A 12,895-nucleotide genomic window follows, 5' to 3' on the forward strand; every position below is an offset into this window, starting at 1 on the left:
GCTTTGAGGATACTCAAGGGTACCAGGTGTTACATAGGTGGAAGCTGCTGTCTTTTCTCATCAGTTTCTTTTAAAATGAATCATAAATGTATTTGCCTGTTTTAACAACATGGTGCTGTTTATAATTTTGTGTGACGCCTGTGCTGTGTGTGCCTTTCCTCTGTTGTCTGAATTGTCTGATTTATGAATATTTCCATGTACCAAGCATACAACCAGTGTTTTGTCCCTGGGAATGTGTGTCAGCACAGTTGGAAAATGGTGTTCATGTCCAAGGTCATAGGGCTTGAACTGATAATTAAAGCCAATTTCTTCCTTTTCCATGACCACATTGGATTTTGATCACAACAAATGAATCTATGCATGGGTTATCTTATAACTGACATTTTCTGCAGAGAAGATATCCAACCAAGTGGATCTTACATGTGATGGTAAGAGTTTTTATAGAATATTTTGCCACACTCTGCTCCAGTCTGTTGATGGGTAACTCCTGTAAAGAGGACATACTGGTGGATGCTGGGAGGGATTACTATCCCCATGTAGCTTGCCATAATGAAATACAACTACACATAATGCGGCAGAGTTCTGTGTCAAGGCATGAATACTGACAGTGACATGTCAACTGGACCACCACGGCATGCATATCAGTAGTTTTGTTATGATGACTGATGGTAGCAGCACTAAGAGAAAATGTGGGTTTTCTATAATTATCTGACAGTGTTAAACTGACAAGAAAAGAAAATAAATAATCACTATTTGTATACGCAAATACATTGGCTAGCCTCACAGCCTTCGTCATAAGTCTTCAAGAGTTTCAGAAGCTAGAAGATACACAAGGCACTTGGCTGCTAAAATTCGACAGGCTTGCGACTGATGTCAGTGCGGAAGTATGGTTTAAACACTCTGAGGATTGTATAAGTGTTGCCTTGTAGAACATTTTTGACAAATACGATAAAGTTCAAAAGACAAAGAGTAAATAATATTTTCAAAGAGTAATTAGGTCTTCATTTTTAGCATTATATTCTTCAAATCAGTAAATCTCTTGTACTACACACTTTCTAAAGTTGCCTCCCCTTCCCCACCATCGACATTCTTGGAGAAATGCATGATACAAATGCACTGTCTTACAATATATTTAATCACTACCTGTTTCAATCATGGATCATCTTTGCACTGCTAGCACAAAAATGGAAACAAAGTGAAAACTGTGAATATCAACAGAAATTACATTTTGATCAGAATTATTAGTCAAAAAAAGTCAAGTGTACTTCCAAAAATATCTGTTGTGACTACCTCACATGGCATACATGCTACTTAACCAGAAATGTATATGCCATTGGTGACTTGAAAATACAAGAAATTTATACTTAATGGTTCACCAAGCAAAAAACAACATTGGAAACATGTAACAGCAGTAAGTGAACAGCTCCATCACTCAGGCCCAACAAGACCCTCTAGGATAACACACAACAGTTAATCAAAGAAGCTACAAGCCCAAGCCATATGTCATATGTCAAAGAACAAGTTACAAAATATGTGTACACTATAATACAGATACACATATGCACTCAAATTACATTAAAATAATTGTATAACAATTTTTTTCCCTCAGTGCAATAACTTTTTTTCTAAAATAGCCTACGTTATTCCTCAACGTTCAGGCTATTCTATACCATGTTTCACCAAAATCAGTTCAACATTTTAGTCATGGAAGCTAATTGACAGAATTACTTTCACATTTATAATATGAGGTACATTCAAAAAATTCTGGAACATTCATAATTTTGTGCCAATAGTGTGTTGGAGCAAAATGTGGCTGGTGTCCCTGCATATGCCTGTGTTTAATGTGTAACTACCGGAAGTTTCATTACTGTACATCTGTTAGTTATTGTTCAGTGCTGTATTGAGTAGAACATTGTATTGCAAAGTTCATGAGTTTCGAGATGGCAGAGCCAAAGGAGCAAAGCGTTTGCATTAAATTGTGCATGAAACTCATGAAAACATTTACAGAGACACACCAGTGGATGAAGAAAGCCTACGATGATATGTGCTTAAGACGTACTCGGTGTTACAAATGGTTCACATAGTTTAAAAATTGTAGGAAAGTTAAAGATGACCCTCATTCAGGATGCTCTTCAATGTATACTGATGACACTCATGTTAGGAACATCTATAAAATTGTGCATGTCAATCAAAGACTGACTGTCTGAGAGATTACCGAGAGATTACAAGAGAATATATCATTTCAGTTAGATCATGTCATGAAATTCTGATGCTGCACCTTGGAAAGTTTTGTGTTGCTGTCAAGATTGTCCCAAGGCTCATGGGTCAAAACCAGACAGACCTTTGCCTCACAGTCTGTGAAGAGATTTTGGATCATGCAAATGAGAATGAGATGTTCCTTAAGAAAATCATAACTGGTGATGAGACATGGGTCTATGGTTATGATGTTGAGACCAAGGTTCAATCTTCACAATGGATCAGGAAAGGCTCTCCAATCCATGGCCCTTGCATCACGATAATGCACTTGCACATTCGCCCCTGTTGGTGCATGACTGTTGCATGATAAACTGTGTTTCCTCATCCTCCATACTTTCCAGACCTGGCACCTGTGGATGGTTTTTTATTTTGAAAACCCCGTTGAGGAGACAATGATTTGCAATGATTGAGGAGATAAAAGAAAATACTAAAAGGTAAGCACAGAAAAATTTTATGGACAAAGTTATGGAATTTTTTGAACAGATCTCGTATGGATTAGATTCTTCACATCACTGGGTAAGTTGTCAAAGATTTTTATGGATGAATATCTCACTCCTTTCTGTGTCATGCATACATATTGTGCAGATGAACTGTGGAATATGGTACTAACTAATACCTGACAAATTTAGGTATGGATTGGCAGCCCATAATGAGATTTCACATTACTCGGATTCTTCATAAAGTACAATCACATGGAAAATCATGAGAAAGAATAAAACAATGCAGTTATTAAAAAATTGAATTTTGAAAGATTGTATGTTGTCACCTCAAATGTTAGGGAACTCAGATATGAAGAAACTGAAGTAGAAGAAATATTGAAGAAAGAAACTGAAATATTTTTAGTCCTAATTTCGCTGTGCATAGGTATTGGGAACTTGTGTACTTTTAAGTTTTCTTCTATTTTCTAAAAATAGTTTTGTGTTATAATGTGTGACAAACTGGATGTTGCTGTAGGATAATCAAATGGCTTAGTTCGTGAGAGTTTGTGGCTTGACTTTTGATCACAGTCAGTGTGGCAGGGAACTTGGAAAGGAAATCATTGAGGCTCTCCCATGGAAATGCATGCTAAGCAGAAAATATAATTGCCAGCAAGAATAAAGATCTGTACCCTTTGTAATTATTGAATCACTCATACATTTTGTGAAATGTGAAGTATACAAAGTTTAAATGGAAAATGTTTGAGGAACAGTAAAAAGATAAAACAAAAGTTACATTTCAGATAACTGGAAGTTTCATATCAGTTCATACTCCACTGTAAAAATTTCATTCTGGAAACACCCGCCACCCCCTGGCTATGGCAAATTGATGTCTTCACAATATCCTTTCTTCCAGGAGTGCTAGCCTTGCAAGTTTTGCAGGAGTGCTTCTGTGAATTCTGAAAAGTAAGTGATGAGGTACTGATGGAAGTAAAGCTGTGAGGACGGGTTGTGAGTTGTGCCCGGGTAGCTCAGTCAATAGAGCACTTGCCTGCAAAAGGAAAAGGTCTCTAGTTCAAATCTCAGTCCAACACACAGTTCTAATCTCCAGGAAGTTTCAACATTAAATAAGTCTGAGTTGTTAACTGAAGCAGGGAAGGAGCAGCATTGTCAAGATGCAGCAGAAAATAGGGTGGAGTAGGCCCATGGGAATGTAAGTGAGGCTAAAAATATGTAGCACTGCTAACTTTTGGAACCAGAGCCCTTTCCTTCCATCTGAAGAGAGGAAAGAGTTGGGAGGAAAGACATTTAAAAAGGCACAGGAAGAATCACAATCAATTTTCTCCCTGATCCTGTCTAGTAAGCCTTGACTACAATTCAGAGTGACTGTTTGTGAGACTTACCCTGTATTCTTAAGCCTCATCATTCCTCTCTTCTCCAAACATTTCCCCCATTATGTCAGAGGAAGCTCCTTGTTCTGGAAGTTAATAATTTTATGTCTTCCTGTTTGTTTCCATCTGCATATAAATGGTGAGTAAATTTTCTCTATCCATATTTTAAATATGCCATTCACTGATCACTTTCATACACCTTTAAGTTCTACAATCTTATTATGTGAACTATTGCTCGTTAATATTTTTCTGCAGCATGTGACTGAAGTAGAATTGGAAAATATGTATTGAAACATGCACAAAAAACTTGATGGAAACTGATTCATCGATGCCTGGCATTCCAGAGAATTCAAAACAGACCTGGCTTAACTATATATTTTAGTGCAAGTAGCTGACAGATATGACTGGACTAATGATATGCCATCATTTGTGTGCAATGATTAAAATATTATCCAATAACTATGATGCATTCACAACAGCAACAAATTAAATTATTCATTGTTTTCCATAGTTTTTTAAGTACATACCTGATTTCCTAAATTTCGCCCAAATGCTGAACATCATGGAATAGTCTGAGGGACCTAGTTCAAGAGCTAAATCCAATGTATGCTGAAGTGTAGACCTACATGCACATAGTTCTTCATCAACCAGCATTGTCTTATAATAGGCATAAACATACACTACTGAGAGTAGCGTATTAGGGTCACATTTTTTGCTTACAGACATCAGCAACCTGATCAACCTGAATAACAAAGTAAATAGAAACACTAAGAAAAATATCATACAATGATTCTCTATTCAAATTTAACTACTCATCTGTGTGAGAAGACTTAGTGCTACACACATCAAAAAAGTTTTGCAACATGCCAGTTCCCAGAACTCCTGAAGATAGATGTTGACTGTGGATATTGTATCACAGAGACAGTCTCTATCTATGGATTACGGCTCGGAGGAATCCTGACAGCAGTGCCACCATGTTGAATGATGCTTTGTGTGCAGCCACATGACGTCATGTTATGACTCAAATGGTGCACAACAGGCTACATGATGCGCAGCTTCACTCCCAATAGCGACGACGAGGTCCATCTTTGCAACCATGACATGATGCGTGTGGTACAGATGGGCCCAATAACATGCCCACTGGACCGCTCAGGATTGGCATCACATTCTCTTCACCAATGAGTGTCACATATGGCTTCAACCAGACAATCACTGGAGACGTGTTTGGAGGCAACCCGGTCAGGCTGAACGCTTTAGACACAATGTCCAGCGAGTGCAGCAAGGTGGAGGTTCCCTGCTGCTTAGGGGTGGCATTATATGGGGCTGACACACGCTGCTGGTGGTCATGGAAGGCGCCGTAATGGCTGTACGATACGTGAATGCCATCCTCCAACCGATAGTGCAACCATATCGGCAGCATATTGGCGAGGCATTCGTCTTCATCACCCTCATCGTGCACATCTTGTGAATGACTTCCTTCAGGATAATGACAGCACTCGAATAGAGTGGCCAGCATGTACTCCAGACATGAACCCTATCAAACATGCGTGGGACGGATTGAAAAGGGCTGTTTATGGGCAACATGACCCACCAACCACTCTGAGGGATCTATGCCAAATCGTCATTGAGGAGTGGGACAATCTGGACCAACAGTGCCTTGATGAACTTGTGGATGGTATGCCACAATTAATACAGGCATGTATCAATGCAAGAGGATGTGTTACTGGGTATCAGAGGTACCGGTGTGTACAGCAATCTGGACCACCACCTCTGAAAGCCTCACTGTATGGTGATACAACATGCAACATGTGGTTTTGATGAGCAATAAAAAAAGCGGAAATGATGTTTATGTTGATCTCTATTCCAATTTTCTGTACATGTTCCAGAACTCTTGGAACCAAGGTGATTAATAACTTTTTTGATGTGTGCATTTACAAATAATCATCTGAAAATCTGAGAGGGTCATGCGGAGTAAAATGTGAATGGATCTCTCAGCAAAAACTATCAAGCATATAGCCTCCAATGCAAAGTAGAAGCTCAGTTTATTGCAATACACTCTAGTATCCCTCATGGGAGTAGTCACTCTCAGTGCTGCTGTTACTGCCCAGGGAAGGAACTAATGCGTACAGTCATTTCCGATTATCACATAGAACTATACCTACAGTACTTGCACCAAGCATTTTATGAGCAGATATATCGCTACTGTGCTTGAGAAGTGATTATCTCATAATGGAGACAGAATTTCATGATAGTGAAGTGCTATTAACTCTCAATCTAAAATTATACTGCTGTTGCTGTTGTTGTGGTTATCAGTCTGAAGACTGGTTTGAAGCAACTCTCCATGTTGGTTTATCCTGTGCAGGCCTCTTCATCTCCAAATGGCTACTGCAACTTACTTCTAGATGAACCTGCTTAATATATTCAAGCCTTGCTCTCCCTCTACAATCTCATCCCCTACCGCCCCCCCCCCCCCTTTCCAACCGCTGACACACACTTCCTTCCAACATCAAATTGTCAATTTTTGATGCCTTCAGACATGTCCTACGAACAGATGTTTTCTTTTTACCATGATGAGCCATAAATTTCTTTTTCCCCATCTCAGTTCAGTTGCCCCTCACTTGTCAATTGATCTACCCATCTACTTGTCAACATTGTTCTACAGCACTACATTTCAAGAGCTTCTATTTTGTTATTGCCTGAACTGCTTATCATTCATGTTTTAATTCCATACAAGGCTACTTTCCATACAAATATACTTTTAGGGCTCTGTGTTCGTCTTATAGCCATTCTTTCTTTGTTATTTTACCTTATCTGTCATCTCATTTTTGAAAGTCCTGTATTCTCTTTCTCCTGATTCATTTCCTGCATTTATATATGTACTCCTTTTGTAAATTAAATTCAGTATCTTCTGTGTCATCCAGGAATTTCAACTAGGCCTAGCTTTTTACCTATGTGATCTTCTGCTGCCTTCCTGATTTAATCTTTCAAACCTACCCGTTCATCATTCATTGTATTCTTTTCCCCTGTTTCAGTCCAACATTGCCTAATGCTCCCTCTGAAACCCTCAACAACCTCTGGTTTCTTCAATTTATCCAGGCCCCATCTCTTTCATTTCCCACATTTTCACAATTTCTCTAGTTTCAATATGCTGGTCATAACCGATAAGTTATGTCCTTAGTCCACATCTGCCCCCAAAAATGTCATACAGTTTAAAATCTGGTTTTGAAATCTCTGTCTTACCATTATACAGTCACTCTTAAACCTTCCAATCTCCCCATGTCTCTTCTACAGATACAATATTCTTTCACAATTCTTAAACAAAGTTTTAGCGATGATTAAATTATGCTTTGTGCAAATTCTACCAGGTGGCTTCCTGTTTCTTTCCTTTCCCCTAGTCCATATTTACCGACTGTTTTCCCTTCTGTTCCTTTTCCTGCCACCACATTTCAGTCACCCTTCACAATTAAATTTCCTTTATCTTGTCATATATTCTTTCAATCTTTTCATCATCTGTGGAGCTAGTTGGTATGTAAACTTGTATTACTGTTGTGAGAGTTGGCTTCCTGTCTGTCTTGGTTTAGATAATGAATTAATTATGCTGTTCATAGAAAGTTACCCACTTTCCCATTTTCTTAGTCATTATTAGGCCCACCTCTGCTTTATCCCTATTTGATTTTATGTTGATAACCCTGCACTCACCCGACCAGTACTCCTATTCTTTCTGCCACTGCTCTTCACTGATTCCTACTATAAGTAACAGACAATTATTCATTTTCCTTTTCAAATTGTGAAACCTACCTACCCAATTAAGGGATCCAACACTCAATGCACTGACTTGTGCCGTCTCTAATGACCTCGTTGTCGACGGGACGTTAAACACTAACCACCACCACCACTGACTTGTGGCATGCCTGACTATACCCTCCTCAGTAGGCATGTCCAGAGATTCTAATGGGGGAATAATTTATCTCTGGAATATTTTACCAAAGAGGATGCCACTATCATCAAGACATACAGGAGAGCTACCCTTTGGGAAAAAATAACAGCTGCAATTTGCACTTGCTTTTAGCTGTTAGCAGTGCCAGTATATCAAGGCCACACTGGCTAATGTTATAAGGCCACATAAGTCAATCGTCCAGCCTATTGCCCCGGCAACTAGTGAAAAGGCTCCTGCCCTTATTCAGGAACAAAACGGTTGTTTGACCCCTACACAGATACCCCTCCACTGTGGTTGCACCTGCAGTATGACTATCTGTATTGTTGAAGCACACAAGTCACACCACACCACCAGCTGAGGTCGATGGTTCCTGGGGGGATTTTACCACATACGGAGAGCTGATTTCCCTGAGGAAAAGACAGTTTCTAATTATTAACACCACTCAAAATAACATTACTATGTCTGCACCATCAGTTCACATAGTACAGAGAACTTGTGGCACATATTTTGCATTGGCAGATGCAGACAGAAACATATCCATAACAGCTATCCACAACAGCTCTCCATGTTAACACCAACTCCAGTTCTTTAATATTCACATTTCTCACAGTGGAAAACCCCACTTTGGAATATCAATAATATTAGGCACACTGTAAAGATCAGTTTGCAATAACACTAAAATTAGGAATTAATATAAGAGGGTTGGAACTTAAATAGTGGTAAGTATTTATTCACAACCAATACAAAAGAGTTACATGTTTGCACCTGTTACTGTCCTTCAAAGTAGTCACCAACATTGTGTAGAACCCTTTGCCAGTGATGTGGAAGGCATACTATACCATTTGCAGAGCCTGTTCTGTTGATGGTGCAAATGGAGCAGTCTAAGGTTATGGTGATCCTCGAGTACGACTGTGATGGTGTTATCCTAATGCATTATGTCCCTCCATGGCAGACCATGAATGCACAGTATTACTGTTCATTTTTGGAGTATCACCTGCAACTAGCTTTGCGAAAGAAGCAGCGACACTTTCTGCGTAACCCACCCACCATTATGCATGACAATGTGCAGGCACATACAGCAGTCAATGGGACTTGGAAGTACTGTACCATCCACCTTACTCCCTGCTCTTAAGTCATTGTGACTTTTATTTGATTCCGAAGATGAAGGAACCACTTCATGGCATTTGCATCAGAACTGTTCCAGAGATTTGACAGGCAGTAGGCCGCTCAATTCGCAGCACCAACAGAACAGGCTCTGCTAACGGTATACTACACCTTCCACATCACTGGCAACGGGTTCTACATAATGCTGGTGACTACTCTGAGTGACAGTAACAGGTGCAAACATGTAACTCTTTTGTATCAGTTGTGAATAAATAGTTGCCACTATTTAAGTTCCAACCCTCGTATATAAAAATAGTTATAGTCAATAGCAATCTATCCTTTTCCAAATACTGTTCACATTCCACACAGTCATGTCAAAGAAAAAAACCTGTATCCCTCTACAGAATTGGTTGACCTCACTGAAGGTAATGCTCTGACACAGTAATTATATCCCCAACTGCTGTAGTCTCATGAAACTAATGAACTTGCTTTCAGAGTGCACAGCAATCTTTTAGGGAATTTACCGAAACTCCAAGACAAGCTAGACACCATCTAGGAAATGCAAATACAAAGGACAGATCACGTAAAAAGATTTTGACTTGATTAGTTAAAAGGCATAAATATGCTGAATACAACAATGTACAAACACAAGTAACTGTTCTGTGGAAACATAGTGTAGGACAAAAAGAAATGGTGCAGTGAATAACAAAATTTCATACAGCTCTGTCACTGGCATCAATTGCAGATGCTGGGAAATGGGGATGGGTGTCATTTACTGGAACATGATGTGGCTATTTGAGGCTGACTGGCCGCCTCCTGTATACTCCTTGACAAGGTGACGCTGAGACAGGAAGACATGATGTGACTGCTGTCTGTGACATTCAAAGGCTCGCATTTCACAGGAGGTATTGATACTATGATCCTGTCTCCCAAAGAGGCCGAGTATAGTATCAATGGTATGCAGCACTGCAGTGCTTCTACTATTATTAGTGGTATTGCCTGACAGTGCTATTCAAGTGACTTACCCAGAAGATGGCAATAATGAACCTCCTACCTATAGACATGAGCTGAAGTCTCACAAAAAAATACAATGTTTTTGAAGCAGGTGGTGTGTTGACACGATGTAAGCCTTGACTTGCTAGGCCAATCCTTGCAAGTTTGAACATTGCTTCCTCAGTGAATAAATAAATAAATAAAAATGGCAAGACTCTGTCTGGTCACATTCTTCACTATGGCATTTACACCACTGCTGCCACCACCTGCATTATGCTTGTATGTTTAAGAATGGGAAAACATAAAAGATTACATCAGAAAAGAAATGCATATTTACAATGTATGAATAAAGGCAAAGAAAAACAAGAGATAATCGGATGGATACTTAAAAGGGAGGAAATTTAGTTTTTAGAGAGCAGGTCATTAGAGATAATGCCAATGAAGATGGCTAGGGAAAGGAATTGGCCACATTCCCATACAGGGAACAATCTTGAATGGAGACTTCAAACAGGTTCTTCCCAAATGTGAGACCAGTTGCTCAAATTGTTCAAAGGAAGCTATGGAGAAATACCACCATCACATTTAAAAAGTTGACACACCGAGGAATAACAAAAATGTAACAAGCAGCTGTGGAAAAACCAGTAACCTCCATTACATGTTATAGCCATACATGTAAAAATTAGTTTAATAAACTTCCTGCTGGTCACAATCCCCACAAATTTTACTATCTCCCCAATTGCATAAAAGCTGACAATATTTTCTACACATGCAAATCATCTTCCTATGGCTTCTATGTTTATCAGTGTTAAAAATCTGTACCAAATAATTTAAAGTCTATTAGTGATTCATTACAGTGAGTACTGATCAACCAATGTGGCATGGATGAAAATGTTATTTTGCACTTTTGTGTGGTTGGAAAGTTTAGTGTTTCCACTGAAATAAAGTTAATGATCTTTCTTCTTATTCACCATCCTACAAGAACACTGATAGAATACTAATGTATAGTGTTATATCTTTTCTTGTAAACAGAGGCTAACACAATTTCGAGTTTTGTAAGAATGAAGGCCCACAAGGCTCTCTATAGCTAAATAAGATTTTCTTTGTTTTCTTCCCTCCTCCCAACCCCTCCTGCAAATAGCAAATTCAGTTTTGCAAATCAACAAATATGTGTGATACATTACAGCTAGGAGCTGGAAATACATGAGCAAGTATACTCACCAGTTCTCACCTGGATGAAGACGCAATGCATAATACCAGGCTGCTGGCAGGAATGATAGGGGGTACCTGTGAAGAAAATTGACATCAGTGTTAAATCTGACTGTAGATAATCTCATTACATTGCCGGCAGAAACAAGATGACAACTGACAGTCTACATTTACATCAACACACATACTCCACAACCCACCATACAGCACATAGTGGAGGGTATCCTGAAGCACTACTAGACATTGCCTTTCTTTCCTGACTGTTACATTCCTCCGTATGAGCCCTAATTTCTCATATCTTATCTCCATGGCCCTTAAGGAAAGTGTACGTTGGTGGTAATAGAATAGTTCTGCAGTCAGCTTCAGATGCCAGTTCTATAAATTTTCTCAATAATGTTTCTCGGAAGGAATATCGCCTTCCCGCCAGGGATTTCTATTTGAGTTCCTGAAGCATCCCTGTAATACCTGTATGTTGCTTGAACATTTAGTGGCCTGCTACTGAACTGCTTCAATGCCTTCCATTAATAGGATGGAGTGTGGATTCCAAACACTTGAGCAGTACTGGAGGATGCAGTCTCTTTTACAAATGAACTACTTTTTTCCTAAATTTTCCCGATAGACCAAAGCTGATCTTTCACTTTCCCTGCCACAATACTCACGTGCTCATTTCATTTAATATTGCTTTGCAGCATTAAGGTCAGATATTTAAATGACGTGACCGTGTCAAGCAGGCCATTTCTAAAATTGTATTTGGACATTAATGGGATGTTTTTCCTACTCATCTGCATTAACTTACGTTTGTCTACATTTAGAGCTAGCTGCCATTCATCACACCAACTAACAACTTGGAGTCATCTTGTATCCACCTACTGTCTCTCAATGATGACACCTTTCCATATATCACAGCATCATCAGCAAACAACTGCCGATTGCTGCCCACACTATCTGTCAGATCATTTATGTACACAGAAGAAAACAATGGTCCTTTCAAAATTCCCTGTAGCACTACTAATGATACCTTTCTCTCTGATGAACACTCACTGTTGAGGAGAATGTACTGGGTGCTATTACTTAAGAAGTCTTTAAGCCACTCACATACCTGGGAACCTATTTCATATGTTCGTACCTTCATTAACAATAATCTGCAGTGGGGCTTCGTGTCAAATGTTTTTTTGGAAATCGGAGACCTGCATCACTTTCTTGTAAGCTAATCATGCTAAGCTGGCAACAGTTTTTGTTTTATTACTCTGCATCTTGTTGCAAACCTGATGCTTACCTGTGGAGAGTAATAAAACAAAAACTCTCAACAGCTTGGTGTGTTTACTTTACAAGAAAATGTCTTTTAAACAAGTGTGTCATGCAATTTTAAGAGAACAGACCTGTGTGATGTTCATTTTCAGTATAACTTCATTTGGACATACTGCCACAAGTTGTACTGCACACAATGTGGCGTAGCAGCTTGCAGTGTGGACAAGTGCACTGTAGGTCACCAGTTCAAACCCCCCCCCCCCCCTTCCACCTCCCACTAGCAATTATTTCTTTTTCAGTACTTGTTGTATCTGGAAGGTTTGTTATTTTTGTATCCCTACTCG

General features: G+C 39.2%; 1 protein-coding gene across 5 annotated transcripts in view; it reads right to left on the minus strand.

Annotated features, from left to right (window-relative positions):
- The window catches only part of LOC124717268 (ankyrin repeat and protein kinase domain-containing protein 1-like), a 223,494-nt gene that overhangs the window by 21,570 nt on the left and 189,029 nt on the right, over positions 1-12,895 (minus strand). For all 5 annotated transcript variants that reach the window (XM_047244077.1, XM_047244080.1, XM_047244076.1 and 2 more), the window contains 2 exons: positions 11,316-11,381; positions 4,591-4,805 (listed from right to left, as the gene is read on the minus strand). In XM_047244077.1, coding sequence (XP_047100033.1) covers positions 4,591-4,805; positions 11,316-11,381 — 281 coding nt within the window. The remainder of the gene's footprint in view (positions 1-4,590; positions 4,806-11,315; positions 11,382-12,895) is intronic.

Source organism: Schistocerca piceifrons, chromosome 9 (assembly GCF_021461385.2).
Source record: "Schistocerca piceifrons isolate TAMUIC-IGC-003096 chromosome 9, iqSchPice1.1, whole genome shotgun sequence".
Taxonomy (NCBI): Eukaryota; Metazoa; Arthropoda; class Insecta; order Orthoptera; family Acrididae; genus Schistocerca; species Schistocerca piceifrons.